Source organism: Gopherus evgoodei, chromosome 2, assembly GCF_007399415.2.
Source record: "Gopherus evgoodei ecotype Sinaloan lineage chromosome 2, rGopEvg1_v1.p, whole genome shotgun sequence".
Taxonomy (NCBI): Eukaryota; Metazoa; Chordata; order Testudines; family Testudinidae; genus Gopherus; species Gopherus evgoodei.
In genome coordinates, this window is record NC_044323.1 from 272220168 (window position 1) to 272238542 (window position 18375).

Genomic DNA, 18375 nt, shown 5'->3' on the forward strand with positions numbered 1-18375 from the left:
TGCTTTTTGTGCTTCTTCCTTGGCACCGGAGATGGTGAACTGTGCCAGGAAGAGCACAGTGCCAGAAGAGCACTTTGCACCAAAGCCGAAGTGGAAGGTGCAGAACTGGAGCGGCGTGGCTCTGAGGCTGGTCTGAAAATGGCTTCCATAAAGATAGTCTTGGCCCTTATTTCTCTGTCCTCTTTAATGCAGGGTCTAAACTCTCGACAAATCCAGCACCTGTCCCTCAGGTGAGTTTCTCCCAAACACTTCAAGCAACTGGAGTGTGAGTCACTCACAGGCATAGGTTTGCTGCAGGAGGCACAAGGTTTGAAGCCTGAAGACTGGGGCATGCCCAGCCACTGGGGTGAAGAGAGTCCCTCAACAATAAGGACTATTTATCTACACTAACTATTTACACAAACACCAGTTACAATATCTATATACACTAGAAACTATGTTTAAAACTACAACTAAGAATTAGAGTCCAAAAATTACCGGGAAGAAACCTTGCTGATGCAACCATTCTGGGCAATAAAAAGGAACTGAGCAGATTGGGTGGCCAGTGCCCCTTCACCAGCGCATGAGCATGCAACTCCAGAGGGCACTAGAGCTGGTCCAACGGAAAAATCTCTGGCAACGGTGAACATGCACACACCTAAGATGGAAAGGACGTGAGCAAGCACTTGAGGAAGAAGAGTTTTCTCACCTATGGTTACTTTTCAGCATCACCAACCCAGAGACAGTGATCCACTGTTAATAGATGCAGAGCGCTGACCTTTGTTCCCTCAGTGATGAATAACAAAGGGCCATGACAGAATCAGGAATAGAACATGGGTTTCCTGAGCTCCAGTCCATCGCCATCGGATCACACATGTGGGCTCAGCAGAGCTCACTGGGATTTCTAATCAAGCTCTACAAACCAAGGGGTGAAAGCCTCACCCTAGTAACTGAACACAAAGAGGTGTGAGAAACAAGCAGAAGGAAAATACAAAATGTCAGTGAATTATCTAAGTACTGATAGAGTCTCCATCACCATATTATCTGGGCTTCCCACGAAGATGAATGGATTTATCTTAGCAACTCCTTCGTGAAGAAAGGAAATATCCCCATTGTACAGATGGAGTACCTAAGTTACTGAGAGATTAAGAGAGTGTGTCTAAACTGCAGTTAAAAACCCACGGCAGGCCCATGTCAGTTGATTCAGGCTCACATGGCTCAGGCTAAGGGGCTGTTAAATTGTGGTGTGTGAAATTAGAGGGTCCCAGACAACCCAAACATTAGAGCACTGCACAGATACAAATCTATGGCCATGTCTACATCTAAAATTTTGCAGCGCTGGTTGTTACAGCTGTATTAGTACAGCTGTATAGGGCCAGCGCTGCAGAGTGGCCACACTTACAGCAACCAGCGCTGCAAGTGGTGTTAGATGTGGCCACACTGCAGCGCTGTTGGGCGGCTTCAAGGGGGGTTCCGGGACGAGAGAGCAAACCGGGAAAGGAAACCAGCTTCCCCGCGGTTTGCTCTCTCGGTCCCGGAGCCAGCCAGCAAACCGCAGGGAAGGAGACCTGCTTGCTCGGGGTTCCGGGACCGAGAGAGCAAACCGGGAACGCCGCGGTTTGCTCTCTCGGTCCCGGAGCCACCCAGCAAACCGCAGGGAAGGAGACCTGCTTGCTCGGGGTTCCGGGACCGAGAGAGCAAACCGGGAACGCCGCGGTTTGCTCTCTCGGTCCCGGAGCCACGCAGCAAACCGCAGGGAAGGAGACCTGCTTGCTCGGGTTCCGGGACCGAGAGAGCAAACCGGGAACGCCGCGGTTTGCTCTCTCGGTCCCGGAGCCACCCAGCAAACCGCAGGGAAGGAGACCTGCTTGCTCGGGGTTCCGGGACCGAGAGAGCAAACCGCGGCGAAGCTGGTTTCCTTTCCCGGTTTGCTCTCTCGGTCCCGGAACCCCGAGCAAGCAGGTCTCCTTCCCTGCGGTTTGCTGGGTGGCTCCGGGACCGAGAGAGCAAACCGCGGCGAAGCTGGTCTCCTTTCCCGGTTTGCTCTCTCGGTCCCGGAACCCCGAGCAAGCAGGTCTCCTTCCCTGCGGTTTGCTGGCTGGCTCCGGGACCGAGAGAGCAAACCGCGGCGAAGCTGGTCTCCTTTCCCGGTTTGCTCTCTCGGTCCCGGAACCCCGAGCAAGCAGGTCTCCTTCCCTGCGGTTTGCTGGGTGGCTCCGGGACCGAGAGAGCAAACCGGGAAAGGAAACCAGCTTGATTACCAGAGGCTTCCTCCTTCCACGGAGGTCAAGAAAAGCGCTGGTAACTGTCTACATTGGATTACCAGCGCTGGATCACCAGCGCTGGATCCTCTACACCCGAGACAAAACGGGAGTACGGCCAGCGCTGCAAACAGGGAGTTGCAGCGCTGGTGGTGCCCTGCAGATGTGTACACCTTCAAAGTTGCAGCGCTGTAACTCCCTCACCAGCGCTGCAACTTTCTGATGTAGACAAGCCCTATATCGGCCAAACTACAGGGCTCTCCCAGGAACCACAGCAGCAAAAGGAGCAGAACATGGGCCGCCACTCCCAGGAGCCAGCGCCTCATGATGGCAACTCCTCCAGCATGGCTGTACCGCCTGCAGCCCTGCCCCCACACCTTGCATGAGGCTGTCTGCATCTTCTGTCTGGGGGCGTGCGCGCATCACATGAACACAAGAGCATGACCAGGGACAGCTACCAGTGAGCCTGGTGCCCGGGGGGGCGGGGCGTACAGCCATGCCAGAGGAGCTGCCGGTGCGGGGCGCTGGCTCCTGGGAGCGTCGGCCCCACATTCTGCTCCTTTTGCCGGTACGGTTCCCAAGACAGCCATGCAGTTTATATCACGGATATCCACATCCATAGATATAAATTTGTATCCACACAATACTCTACCGAACATCTACACTACAATTAAACAGCTCCTTAGCCCAAGCCCCACAAGCCCAGGTCAGCTGCAGTTGTCTAACCTCAGTGTAGACATACCTTAAATGTCTTGCCCAAGCTCAGAAGTGAAGTCTACAGCAGAGCTGGGCATTCTCAGACTTCCAGTTTAGTACCTTAACCAGAAGACCATCCTTCCAAAAATGTGTTACTTAAATCTTGAGATCACACGGATATGATAAACCCCTTACATTTGGCATTCAAGTGGACAAGTTAAATTTGCTCATATTTAAGAACCAGATTTGTATGTGTTTTTTATGATAGCGGAAGGCAGCACAGAAGATTTAATGCCAACTTCTATTTGATATTATAGAATTAGACAGCATTTAAGAGGTGATTTGCAGCATGTACATTTTTGCACATATGAATATGTTCTAGTCTCTAAAAAAATTATATTGATTCCTGCTCATTGCTTCTTTAAATCTCTAATTTAAAAAAAAAAAAAAAAGGCTTCTGTCCTTTCAAGTGCCTCCAAATCAAATTATTTCACTTGGGTTTACGTGCCTCTTGTGTATTACTTTGACAGAATGAGGTTTGTTTAATGATCATAGCATTAAAGATTCTTGCACCGAAGAGATACATTAGCACACTTCAGGGGCTCTGTGTAAAAACCAAGAGATGATGGAAGGTTTCTTAAAAATATAAAACACATTAACAAGCAGTTATTTAGGCATATTCCTTATTATGCTGCCACCAGGCTGATAGGTTTTCCCAAGGATAGCTGTTCTTTATTCACCCTGGACTCAGTCCTGCTCCCTTTAAAGTCAATGCAAGCCAAAACTCCTGCTGTCTTCAGCTGTGTAGGTTCAGGCTCTATAACAGAAGGGTAGCAATAAGAAAAGCCCCTCCCCCCCCCAGAATTTAAATGTATTCTGCCAGAGTACTATATAAAAATAAAGGCCTGCTCCTCCATTGCCCTGCACCTTGTGTTGTGACAACGTGAAGTGGGCGTAAAAGGCTACTGTCATAAACAGAGTGTTAAGGGTTAATGTCTCTTATACCTGTAAAGGGTTACAAGTAAGAAACTGGACACCTGACCAGAAGACCAATCAGAAGACAGGATACTTTTAAATTTGGGTGGAGGGAAGTTTGGGTGTGAGTTCTTTGTTCGTCTCTCGGAGGGTCTGAGAGAGACCAGACATTACTACAGGCTCTCTAAGTTTCTTTTCATATAGTAAGTAAAACAGGCGGTTTAGGCTTTTTAATTCTTTAATTCTATTTGCATTTGTGGATCTGGCTAGTTAACTTTTACATGTGTAGTTGCTGGGAATATTCTGATTTGTATTGGTACTGGTGGGAAATTCTCTTTCTGGTGTCTGTAAGCTATAAGACCCTGTAATATTTACATCTTGAAGTTACAGAGATAATTCTTTACTTTTTTCTTTCTTTTATTAAAAGATTTCTTTTTAGAGAACCTGATTGACTGTTTTTTCTCTGTTTCTCGTGTTTTATCCCAGGGGATTGGGATAATCACCAGGATGGGTGGGGAGACAGGAGGGGGAGAGATAAAATCTCTCTGTTTTCCTTGAATCTGTTTGCCTCTTTGTGGAAGGGAAGGGAGATGCTTCTCTGTACGGTGATTTAGAGGTTAGATCAGTATCTCTCAGGATAGCCCAGGGAGGGAAATTCTGAGAGGGGGAAAGGTGGGGGAAATGGTTTATTTCTCCTTGTTTTAAGAACCCAAGGGATCTGGGTTCTTGGGGTCCCCAGGGAAGGTTGGGGAGGTCAGAGTGCCCCAAAACACTATATTTTTGGGTGGTGGCAGCCTATCAGATCTAAGCTGGTAATTAAGCTTAGGGAAATTCATGCTAGTATCTCATTCCTGGACTCTAAGGTTCAGATTTGAGAAAGAAGCTACCCAATCAGAACAGCAGCATTTTACAATCCTGTACACAAGATGCTGGACAATGGAGAGTCAGGCCTAAGGTTTTATAAAATCTGCAATTAATGTGTTCCCATGTAAATGTGTCGGTACAATAAAGACAGATTTTTGTTTGCATTTCAACATCCCCATGTAGTGCTTGCACCAGAAAAAAGGCAGCACGGGGCTAGTGCAATTTTTTTTTCCAGTAACTGCCATGAGGTGGGAGGTGCTGTGCATATGAAAGGGAGGCATATACCTTGCCATGATCATCTTAGAATCTAGAGAATAGCAAATAGAACAATAGGTAGAGAAAATAGAACATAAAAGTAAAGTGGTCAAAGTGATGACTGACCACATCTTTATAACAGTGTTTTATTATTTTTAAACTATATTTATACACAACCATATATATACACAAATATACATTGATGGACATGCCATATTATGGAGGACTGGTAGCAACTCTGTAGCTAAGACTCAGTTGGGATTTGCACTTGAGGTCCCCAATCTGGCACCATAACACTCAGTTGTTCTCTGGAGTTTTCCATGTAATGCTTTAGAAAATTAATTATCGACTTTGCAGGGGAAAACTTTCAAATTCACCATCAGTGAAATTTTGCTTTGATAGTCATTACTCACCCCTCTTTTTGGGGGGTTGGGGGCATACTGGGGGCAGGGAGAACATAACCAGTATCCTGCCTTCCGATAGTGGCTAATGCCAGGTGCCTCAGAGGGAATGAACAGAACAGGTAATCATCAAGTGATCCATTCCCAGCTTCTGGCAAACAGAGGCTAGGGACACCATTCCTCCCATCCTGGCTAATAGCCATTGATGGACCTATTCTCCATGAATTTATCTAGTTCTTTTTTGAACCCTGGTACCGTCTTGGCCTTCACAACATCCTCTGGAAAAGAGTTCTGCAGGTTGACTGTGCACTGTGTGAAGAAATACTTAAATTTTGTTTGTTTTACACCTGTTGCCTATTAATTTCATTTGGTGATCCCTAGTTCTTGTTATGTGAAGGAGTAAATAACACTTCCTTATTTACTTTCTCCACACCAGTCACGAATTTATAGATATCTATCAATCCCCCCTTAGTCGTCTCTTTTCCAAGATGAAAAATCCCAGTCTCTCTCCTCATATGGAAGCTGTTCCAGACTCCTAATAATTTTTATTCAGAAAAGGGCAACCTTTTTCAATTCCAATATATCTTTTTTGAGATGCGACGACCACATCTGCCCACAGTATTCAAGATGGATTTAAACAGAGGCAATACAATATTTTCTGTCTTACCTTATTTTCTTATCTATCTTATTTTCTGTTTTAGTGAGGTAGGTGCTTCTCATAGATTCATAGACTTAAGGTCAGAAGGGACCATTATGATCATCTAGTCTGATCTCCTGCACAATGCAGGCCACAGAATCTCACCTACCCACTCCTGCAACAAACCCCTAACCTATGTCTGAGTTATTGAAGTCCTCAAATCATGGTTTAAAGACCTCAAGGTGCAGAGAATCCTCCAGCATGTGACCTATGCCCCACACTGCAGAGGAAGGCAAAAAACCTCCAGGGCCTCTGCCAATCTTCCCTGGAGGAAAATTCCTTCCTGACCTCAAATATGGCTATCAGTTATACCCTGAGCATGTAGGCAAGACTCACCAGCCAGCACCCAGGAAAGAATTCTCTGTAGTAACTCAGATCCTACCCCATCTAATATCCCACCACAGACCATTGGGCATATTTACCTGCTAATAATCAAAGATCAATTAATTGCCAAAATTAGGCTATCACATCATACCATCCCCTCCATAAACTTATCAAGCTTAGTCTTGAAGCCAGATATGTCTTTTGCCCCCACTACTCCCCTTGGAAGGCTGTTCCAGAACTTCAGTCTTCTAATGGTTAGAAACCTTCGTCTAATTTCAAGTCTAAACTTGCTAGTGTCCAGTTTATATCCCTAGCTAATCAACCACAGTCCCCACAAAATCCACATTTCACATACAACAAATTTTTAAATATTACAGTTAAACACACAGTTATTCCCCTTATTCTTCATAGTCAAATATTTGTCTGTTGACTACAACCAAGAGAATTGCTCAGACACACCAGCTACTTCTGTTTTCTGAAGTTACAGGAGGCTTCTGCCTCTAGTGCAGTTGCAAGCTCCAAATTTCTAACAACTTCACTGCAATCATCCAGTCCTAATATGTTTAAGTAACAAGGGGATCAGAAGAGGTGAAAATTGAAGCCCAAATTGTCAAAACTTGCAGTTCTGCTAAGGAGGCAGCTGCTGTCTGTCAAACCACTCTGGTTCATTAGAGAGCAGTCACTTTCAGATGGACTTCAAGGAATCTGTGGGACTCTGACTCAGCTGCTGATCTTTAAAATTGGTTGGATGGACATAGGGGGAGACAAAGAGGTTGCCAGCAGAGCTGAGCAGTAAAGCTCCTGGCTATCTCCCTGGCCGGCCACCCACCCTTAGTCCCCAGTCTTGCTGCAAAGCCAAGTCCTTGGTACCATGGACCCATTCAAGTCACATGCCCTAACCCCATTCAAATTGAATTTTCTTCATTTTAGTTTTTTTATTAACATTCATTTTAATGATCATGTATTACTTTTAATTGATCAAAAAATCATAAAAATAAACAATCTTTGGAAAAAAGCATGCAAAGCAGCCAGTTTCAGTTTAAAATGGGGGTGGTTTTGGTGACTGAGAACTTGCTCATCACAGAAAACGCTATTTATTTGGAGAATTATCCCTGAAAAACTTCTGAAATGTTGACAATAGAGCTGGCTGTAAATTTTCTGATGACACAGTTTTCAGTGGGACAATGCTGATTCAACCACATTGAACTCTTCCACAGGAAAGCGGGCAGCCTGGCTCCTAGCTAGATCCCTGGCTGTTCAGGTTTTTTCAGTTTAATATTTGATATTCCACCAATTATAATAGGAAATTACCCGTTACCAAACCAATGACTAAACCAAATATCAATTATCCATTTGAATAACAATTACAAAGGAACAGTTAGAACACCAATTGAGGCAGGGCTGGCTCCAGCTTTTCTGCTGCCCCAAGCAGCTCAATTGCGCCACTGAATTCCCGCCAAGACCCGGACGTGCCGTCCCGGTGTGGGACAGAGTACCGCCTCTTTGAATTGGCAGCCCCAAGCACCTGCTTCCTACACTGGTGCTTGGAGCCAGCCCTGAATTGAGAAAACCAAGTACCAGTCATCAAACTGACTAGAAAACCAATTACCAAACCAACAATTTCCAATTAAAATACCTGTCACAGAGTCTACAGATCCCATGATGTATCGGCCTGAAGGGTTCATGGGGAAACTGCCTGCCTGCTCAGCTGGGGTTGATTGGGAGACTCACAATAGTTGCAAAGATAAAACAACTGCAGAGCAGAAGAATGTGGTGGGTGTCAATGAGGTTGAGGAACCACAGAGAGCAGGTGCCTTTGGTAACAGAAAAGCTGCCCAGGAAACTGGGTGACCACAGATTGTAACTCAGAGGCATGGCAGAAAGTAGGCCAGGGAAACCGTAAGAGGCTGGGAAAGCTTGGAGCCAGCCACTTTGTACAGAGTCACTGGCCTAAAATGCAGGACAGAGGGCAGGCCTGGATTCCCTTACGAAGCCCAGCAAAGGGACTTATTAAGGCCTTGAACAACTGAACCATACCTGAAGGGCCCAGGATCCCTCATATAGGGCTACAGAGTCCAATACTTTAGGAGACCAAACAAGCAAGAGGGGAAAAAGAGGACCAGTGACCTGGTCTATGGGGCTAGAAGGTGGGCAACCCATCAAAGAGGCAGAGTTGCCCTGTCACCCAACCTCACCACAAGGTGATGCCAAAGATGGAAGATGACCCCCATATACCAATTTCACAGCCAGTTTATACCATTTTTGAAAAGTTTTGATTTAGAACATAAAACTCAAAACATGTAAACTATTATGTCATATCATAGCATGACATAATATAATAGTCCAAATGTTTTGACTTTGCTGCATTATAATATATGTCATAAGTTGAGTCTATAAGAAACATTTTAGCCATATTGAAATAACACTTTTCAATAAGGTTGAAATGAAGTTTCACAATTTTGCTCATGGAATATTTTGAAATTTATAGTCTTCATTCTGATTTGCAAACTCCCCCACACCTCTCCAGAAGTCCTGCAGAATGAGAATTCCAGATTTCGATCAGCTCCAGTTGACAACTATGTGGATTGGCAGTCTAGCAAGATCCAGTTTCTTAAGAATACATATACACTAATCCCCACCTTCCTTTCCCCCATTGAATTATCCCTTCCAAATCTATTTTTCTCAGCAACAGAGAACAGTCAGCTCACTGAGGTTGAGGCAAGTTGGTGTATTCTGCAGCAAATTTACAATTAACTACCAAAGGTCCTTACTGTATACTTGCCCCTATTTAAGGGCAGGGTTAAAAGCAATTTAACAAAAAAAGTGAAATACTTCTGATACTGCATACTTTACCCGTTATGTCATGCTGTTTGAATGACTCACTGTAGATTTGATACTGATTAGGGCAGTGTTTCTTCAACCACTTGCAGACATCCTGCTGGGTCCACAGAGCTACTGGTTTTGTCAGTTTCACAGTACCAGACTGGAAAGACAGAAAAGGAAAATAAATGGTATTTAGCCCTACGTATCAGATTTGTTTCTAATGTAATTCATAGAATTATTTTGCTACATTATATTTGGGAGCCTTCGTTAGTGACAAAAGTGCAAGGGATATGAGGATCAGTTATTCAAATTTATATGGAGGGACCATATCTAGTGCAAGATTCTCTGCATGTTCCTTGTATCACACAAGTATAACACTTTCTCTTACCTGTTCAGAATCTAACTTGTATAAAGAATTAAGTCACAAAGGGCCAGATTCTGCCAGTTTTCCATAATGATCACAATAAAAAGTCAGCACTTACCCACAGAGATAACATTTAACTATAGCTGCAACTACTGAGGTAACTTTTTAATGGTGACTAGTGTATACACTTTGATACTAAATACTACTTAGTGCCGATTTAATTATTTCATATCAAATATGATAAGTCACTGAGTGCGCAATTTTCACAGAATTTGGCCAATGTTCCTAATTTTCACATGATCCTACTCTTGACAGAAGACAACTTATTAAAGAGGATGTCAAGATGTTACAAGTCCTGGCTCTCTTTCTCCCATGCCAACTCTGCATAGAGTATGCCTCTTTGCTTAGCTCAGGAGTCGGCAACCTTTCAGAAGTGGTGTGCCAAAGTCTTAATTTATTCACTCTAATTTAAGGTTTTGCATGCCGGTAATACATTTTAATGTTTTTAGTGGGTCTCTTTCTATAAAAGTCTATAATATATAACCAAACTATTGTTGTATGTAAAGTAAACAAGGTTTTTCAAATGTTTAAGACGCTTCAATTAAAAAGCAGAGCCTCCCGGACTGGTGGCCAGGACCCGGGCAGTGTGAGTGCCACTGAAAATCAGCTCACGTGCCAACTTCAGCATGCATGTCATAGGTTGCCTGACCCTGGCTGGCTTAGCTCATGCTCTAGATTACAAAATACACCTCTTCCTCTGAAGCTGGGAGTGTTTATTCTTTAAAGTGATTGTACAACTGGCTTAATGGGGCTTCAGATTTATTGGGTCCATACCAAATTTGCTATATTTATAAGTGGTTTGGCTTACGAATTAAATCCATTAGTCCATTAAACTCAACCTGGGCTTCTAATGTCAAGTTTGTTTTTTTTAAATCTTCATGACCTCCTGTGCAACTTCCTGTGTCAATAAGGGCAGAGTCTGGGGATAATTGGGTTTAGGGTGACCAGATGTCCCGATAAAATGGGGACCGTCCCATTATCTAGGCATTTGTCCCGCATCCCGACCGATGTTTGGTCAGGATGCAATTTGTCCCAATATTTTGTGGTACAGGCAAGTCTAATCATACGCGGGAGTTCCGTTCTGCGGTTATCGCGTAAAGCGAAAACCACGTATACTGAAAATTATATCCCCAAGCCCTTTAAATCCCACCTGCAGTTCCAGCGGCAGGGCCGGGGAGGCATTTAAAGGGCTCCTCCGGGCTCCAACCGCCATGGGGAGCCCAGAGGAGCTCTTTAAATGCCGCCCCAGCCTGGCCGCCGGAGCTGCGGGCGGGATTTAAAGGGCTCCACCGGGCTTCCTGCCACTGCGAGGAGCCCGGAGGAGCCCTTTAATTGCTGGCCCGCAGCTTTGGCAGTCAGAGCTGCAGGCAGGATTTAAAGGGCTCCATGGGGATTCCCGTCACGGCGGGAGCCCGGTGGAGCCCTTTAAATGTTGGCCCCGGCCCCAATGTCAGAGCTGCGGGTGGGATTTAAAGGGCTCTGCCGCGCTTCCCACCGCGGTGGGGAGCCCGGAGGAGCCCTTTAAATCCCGCCCACAGCTTTGGCAGCCGGGCTGGGACTGGCATTTAAAGGGCCCAGAGCTCCATGGGTGGCTGGAGCCTCGGGCCCTTTAGTTCGCCCCAGGGGCTACCAGCCACCCCTGCAGCTGGGAGCCCCCTGGGTGATTTAAAGGCCCTGAGACTCCCAGCCACAGCCAGTGCCCCAGGACCTTTAAATCTCGAGGCCACGCCTCTTCCACTTGAGGCCATGCCCCCAGACTCCGGACCTTCAGCATAAAGCTGAAATCGCGCATGTTAAATGTGTGTAAGTTGTAACAGACCTGTACTCCATTTTTTGTTGTTGTTTTCTTTTTTTGATCCCCGGCAGCAGTCTGCTTTATTTATTTATTTTTTTGCTCTGCCAGTGACCCTCCCTCCCCCCATGTGTCCCGATATTTTCCTCCTCTCATCTGGTCACTCTAATTGGGTTGCACTGGTTTAACAGAGAACAGAATTTGGCTTGCAGAACATCTGGTACTAATGATGAGACCCCAGCTTGAATTTCAGGTCCCAGGCTGAGTTCACACAGCTGAAAGCTAGGAAAAACAATAATTTTACTTGTAAATATAACAAATTTGATATGTAGTTAGTGAGACACAATACACCCCACAATGAGTTTTACATAATCACTTGCAGAGCAGAACCACACGTTAATGAGGATCAATTTCACAGACTATTTTTGGAATATTATATACAGATATTCCTACATAAAGACAGGAAGAAACATGAAAAGAAACAGAGAAATTAAAATGATTCATGTATCTAGTACATGAATTTAAAAAGATGTATAACAAAATTGCAGGATTATGATCAGGCCTATGAAACAGACTAAAACGTACTCGTGTAACAGCATCTACACCAGGTAGGTTTGCTACTTTAACTAAGCCAGTATGATTAAACCAGCAGTGCTTTCTAGTATGGACAAAGACAAAACCAGTCTATGAATAACAGATCATACATCATGCTAGGTGTTAACACTGATTCACACTGGTTGTTTCAATTTAGTTTGGCGCTCATACTAACATCCATTCCTTGCTTTGGTGTATTATTTATCTCTGTCAGCACAATCCCCTGCCCTACCCCCCTGATAATATTTTTGTCTCTTTCAGGATTCTCTCTCTTCCACCCCTCTTTCCCCAGCATGCTACACTTGTCTGGTATTTAACTAACTATTGCTGTCAGTTAAAACTGTCATGTACTTGTAAAAAGAGCTAATGCTCTGGATATATTTCTGCCAAACTGGTTTCTCTACAGCTTAGATGAACTCCCTAGTTCACATTTTATACATAGGTAAACCCCAAACCTTCTGGGTTAGGTCCCCTGCAGCGTAACAACATGGTTGAAATATATTTAATTCAACCAAAATATATATTGGATATATTTTTCCCAGGCCAAACTATTTCTTTTTTATATAGAATAATTTGGGTTCTAGAGGGGTAGATTCAGCGCTACGATGATCGAAAATGTCCTGCAAAAGAGAGTCTAGAGAATCATGAAAGTGTTCTCTTAAAGATTTCATATTCTCTACAACCCATGGTAACAACGGCCTGTATTCACTATGTCGAGGAGAGTGAACATGTACAAATTTGCAATTACTTAGCAGTAAATATTTCACGCTGGCTAATGTCAAAGTGATTTTGAACTAACATGGGACAAAAGTCTCTGCAAGCACCAATGCAGCTGCACCCATGCACACCAGCAAAGAACTGAATCTACAGAATGAAGATCACTTTGAAATATATCCTCATTTGCGCTGCACCTCTTTTCACTTACATATTCTTCATCTCCTTTTGGTTTTACACTAGAAGGCTGAATATATTTTTTTCTTTACAACTAATATAAAGGGGGAAGGGATAGCTCAACAGTTTAAGCATTGGCCTGCTAAACCCAGGGTTGTGAGTTCAATCCTTGAGGGAGGCCGTTTGGGGCAAAATCAGTACTTGGTCCTACTAGTGAAGGCAGGGACTGGACTCAATTATCTTCAAGGTCCTTCCAGTTCTATGAGATAAGTATATCTCTACATGTTAAAGTCATCTAGTTGTTTTTTTATCTGTTGTGACTCAGGGTGGAGTCTCTTGGTATCATCATGCAGAGTTCTAGCATTTTTGCAAATATATGTTGTCAGATACAACTTGTAAAAGTGGTTTTGAAATCTCCATTACTGTCAGCCCAAAAGAGTAGAGGAGTTTCAGGTTATCATTTTGCCTATCCTATTAGGTCCATAAAAGATATAATGAAAATATACTAACCTAAATCCAGAGGTTATGGTATAACAAAATCTCTGGCTGCTGAATAAATCTTCTCTCTCTTCTGGGAAGAAGTTAAATAATCTTCTAAAACTTAAAGCAGGAAGTACATTGTAGTCCTTCTCTGAATTTAGGTGTTATATTTCTTTATAAATACACTAACCAGGAATTAATAGATTCTAAATTACAAAGGGGAGGTATATCTCAGTGGTTTGAGCATTGGCCTGCTAAACCTAGGGTTGTGAGTTCAATCCTTGAGCTTGCCACTTAGGGATCTGGGGCAAAAATCAGTACTTGGTCCTGCTAGTGAAGGCAGGGGACTGGACTCAATGACCTTCAAGGTCCCTTCTAGTTCTAGGAGATAAAATAAATTAATTGGAGATATATCTATTCTAAGGCCAGAAGGGACAACTGTGATCATGTAAGATAACATCCTGTACAACATGGGCCATAGAACTACCCCAAAATAATTCCTAGAGCAAATCTTTTTGAAAAACTTCCAGTCGTGATTTAAAAATTGCCAGTGACGGAGAGTCATTGTTAATTACTCTCACTGTTTAAAATTTACACCTTATTTCCAGTCTGAATTTGTCTAGTTTTAACTTCCAGCCATTGGATCATTTTATACCTGTCTATGCCAGACTGAAATGCCTATTAAATATTTGTTGCCCGTGTAGGTAATTTTAGACCATGGGTTCTCAAACTTTTTTCCCCCCCATGGACCACTTGAAAATTGCTAAGAGTCTTGGCGGACCACTTAATAATCTTTCCAAATGTTGTTTGTACCGTTAGTCAACTATTGTAAAACACTTTGGATAAAAGCGCTATATAAAAAAAAAAACCTTAACAATAATTGTTTTTTGTTCTACAAATAAAGGTGCACAACTCATATTTTAATATCAGTAGTCTTACCTTTCTAACGCAATGGATGTGCCCTCTCTCCCCCAATGCAGCAGCCCCCAAGCTGGGGCTGGGAAGGATGGGGGGTCTCTCACCCGCCACAGAGCCAAGGCTGGGAAGGAAGTGGGGGTCTCTCCCACCAGCCGCAGCTCTGAAGCTGGGGAAAGTCACTTCTTTCTCTGGCCCCTGCAGCCCTGCACATCCCAAATTCCCCCTACCCACTCTTCTCACCCACTTCCTCCTCTCACCTACTGCCTATTCCCCCCCAAGGCCACCACCTCACCTCACATGTGCATCTTCTCCAGGGTCCAGGCACTTAATTGGTGGAGCCACACCTGCGCGACTCCACTAATTAGGTGGGCGGCCCTTCATTCTCGTGTGCGGCTGCCCAGGTGCGCACCTTAGAGGGAACTATCCACGACCACTTGAATGGAGCTCGCGGACCACTGGTGGTCCATGGACCAAAGTTTGAGAACCTCTGTTTTAAACTATAATCAAGTCATCCCTTAACATTCTCTTTGTTAAGTTACATAGATTGAGCTCTTTGCATCTACTATTAATCCTTTAATCATTCTTGTGGCTCTTCTCTGAACCTTTTCCAACGTATCAATATCCTTCTTGAATTCTGGATGTGAGAACTGAACAGCAGTATTCCAGTAGTGGTGCCACCTCCAGAGATAAAATAATCTTTCTACTTCTACTTTAGATTCCCCTGTTTATGCATCCGAAGAGTGCCTTTGCCCTTTTGGCCTTAGGGGAGCTCATGTTCAGCTGTCAGAGGGGTAGCCATGTTAGTCTGGATCTGTAAAAGCAGCAAAGGATCCTGTGGCACCTTATAGACTAACAGACGTTTTGGAGCATGAGCTTTCGTGGGTGAATACCCACTTCGTCAGATGCATGTTCAGCTTATTATCCTCCACAACCCCCATTTTTTTTTCTCCCAGAGTCACTGCTTCTCCGGATAGAGTCCCGCAGCCTATAAGTATCACATGCATTCATTGTTCCTAGATGTCTGCACCGACATCAGCCAAATTAAAATAAATGTAATTTGCTTGCACCCATCTTACCAAGCAATCCAAATCACTCTGAATCAGTGATCTGTCCTTTTCATTATTCAGCACTCCCCGAATTCTTGTGTCTGATGCAAAATTTATCAGTGATTTCTTGTTTTAGATTTTCTTCCAGATCATTGATAAAAATATTAAACAGCTTAGGACTAAGAACTGATCCCTATGGGACCCCACTAGAAACATCAGAGTTTCTCACACTAGAGTCTGGGGAACTCCATGGGGTCCGCCAGCCCTGCTGATCAGCTCCTCTCTTTCCCTCCCAGTGCCTCCTGCACACCACAAAATAGCTAGTCAGCAGCAAGCATGAGGCACTGGGAGGATGGGGAGGGAGCAGGGATGGGGCATACTTGGGGGAGGGGGCAGAAAGAGGCCGGAAAGGGGGCAGGGGTGGAGTGGGGGCAGGAAGAGGTGGGGCAGGGGTGGGGCCTGGGGCTGAGTGGGGGCACTTGGGGGTCTGCAAAAATTTTTAAAATCACAATGGGAGTCCTCAAGCTGTTAAAGTTTGAGAACCACTGCACAACATTATTGTTCAATAATGATTCCCGATTTCAAATTGAGATCTGCTAGTCAGTTTTTAATCCATTTAACGTGCGCTAAGTTATTTTTATATCTTTCTAGTTTTTTTTTTAATCAAAATGTCTTTCAGTACCCAGTCAATTGCTTTACAGGAGTCTAACAACATCAACACTATAACCTTTATAAACTAAACTTGTAATCTCATCAAGAGAGTTACCAAATTAGTCTGCAGGATCTATTTTCCATAAACTCATGTTGATTGGCATTAATGATATTACTCTCTTTTAATTCTCTCAATTAAATCCCGTATCAGCTGCTCCATTATCTTGCCCGGGATCAATGTCAGACTGACAGACCTATAATTATCTACATCACCCTGTTTACCCTTTTTAATTTTTGGCACAACTTTAGCTTGCTTTCAGGTCTTCTGGCACTTCCCCTGTGTTCCAAGACTTATTGAAAATCAACATTAATGGTTGTGTGAGCTTTTCAGACAGCTCTTTAGATACTCTTGGATGCAAGTTCGCCAGAGAATTGATCTAAAAATGTCTAAATTTAGTAGCTGCTATTTAACATCCTCTTGAGATACTAGTAGACAGGACCGGCTCTACCATTTTTGCCACCCGAACTGCCAAAGCAAAAAACAAAAACAAATAAAAGCCGCCCTGACTGTGCCACCCCAAGAATGGGTGGAATGCTGCCCCTTAGCATGTGCCGCCCAAGGCACGTGCTTCCTCCACTGGTGCCTGGAGCTGGCCCTGCTAGCAGAGTAGAAAGAGTATTATCATGAAAAGACAACACTTTAATGTACAGCTATCACAAACAAAATTTCAGAACATATCTTCAAAAAAGAGTCAACATAAAACTCTTGCCCACCAACCTACACCAGGCAAAAGTCTAATAATAAAATAAATAAATAATAATAATAGACTTCTATATAGTGCTTTTCCTCAGAAAAATCTCCAGAATGGCTTTGGCTCAAAGGTTAAATTTAGGCTTGACGGGATTAGCAGGGTAAGTGAATTCCAGAATTGCCCATCTGTAACCCTGGATTTTGGGGGAGGTTATGTGCATCCCAGAATGTGATCAAGCCAATTGCAACCATATTATGTTCATTCAGCCACTATGAATTAACAAAATACGAAGGGATAATTTGAAAAACAGGCTTTCAAAAGCAAGGTCAAAACTACCTACAGTTTCTGCTAATCAGAACAGGAAGAGGGGAAAGAAAAGTAAACAAGTGAGACTGAAAATCTTGGAGTTTGGAAGACCTTGAGTCTGGGCTCCTCTGATATTAAAAGTTTATTGAAAGTTAAGAAGAATGATGATTTAGTAGGTGTCATTATGACCTATACGTTTTCTAGAAGTGAGTTATAAAAGACTAGCTAATACAGTGTACTTTGGAGCGGTCCTCTGAAGCCATCTTGAGAGATATTTTTCCTGACACTTTCTCCCCGGTGGGTAAGCAACTGGCCACTGCGAACCTGCTGTTAATTACTCAATACTGTTCCAGGTGTGGGTGTGTGTGTGTGGGTGTGGGAGGGTGTTTTCCTTCTGTATTTTCCACTACATGAATTCATGAAGTGAGCTGTAGCCCATGAAAGCTTATACTACAATAAATTTGTTAGTCTCTAAGGTGCCACAAGTACTCCTATTCTTTCTGTGGATACAGATTAACACAGCTACTACTCTGAAAACTGTTCCAGATGTTAGGTAAATATCTTGAATGTTCTAAACCTATTGCTTGTGTCTCTGTGTGCTTAAATCTAATACACTGCAGTTTTAGATAGAGCACACTTACTTGCATGAATCTTATCAGACGGAATTGCTTGTGTTCCCACTGATTTATTCCTGACACCACCTGGAGTGAAATAGTTAAGTTACCCCTGCTGTGGTTCTGAAAACCCTGGGTAACACATGAAAAGCTCTGTCACATGCCCTCAGATATTTAAATCTCAGCGTTGTTAACATGAGAACTTTTGGTGACCAAGCTGCCACAACAGTGTGTGGTAATATAGTCGTTCTAGAAATCAGCTGTTTAAACTGTATGAGGAGGACAGCACTGCTGAACTGGTATCCTGTGCTCTCTACCACCAATCCTGCTAAAAGAATGAGTCACTGCCTTCTGCAGTAGCTGAAGCATCCCAATGGTATTCATGGGTAGCCCTATATAGGGTATTTTATATTCATCTACTCTAGAGACCACAGAGGCCCAGATAACAGTGACCAAGGTGCGTATTGGAGAGAAAGAGTTGCAATCATTGCACCAACCACAAAAGTACGGAAAAAGAAGGAGAGAAAAAACACTTCTGGACACCACAGCCACCTGGACTCTAGAAGCAATTGACAGTCCAGAACTAACTATATGTGCTACATCTAACTGACATGCTCTTCCACAATGGGGAC

At 43.8% G+C, this 18375-nt stretch overlaps 1 protein-coding gene across 3 annotated transcripts in view; it reads right to left on the minus strand.

Annotated features, from left to right (window-relative positions):
- Positions 1–18375, minus strand: part of SAMD12 (sterile alpha motif domain containing 12) — a 239534-nt gene that overhangs the window by 159080 nt on the left and 62079 nt on the right. For 2 of the 3 annotated variants that reach the window (XM_030553741.1, XM_030553740.1), the window contains exon 3: positions 9306–9435. In XM_030553741.1, the coding sequence (XP_030409601.1) occupies positions 9306–9435 (130 nt within the window). The remainder of the gene's footprint in view (positions 1–9305; positions 9436–18375) is intronic. The other variant, XM_030553742.1, reaches the window with a different exon arrangement.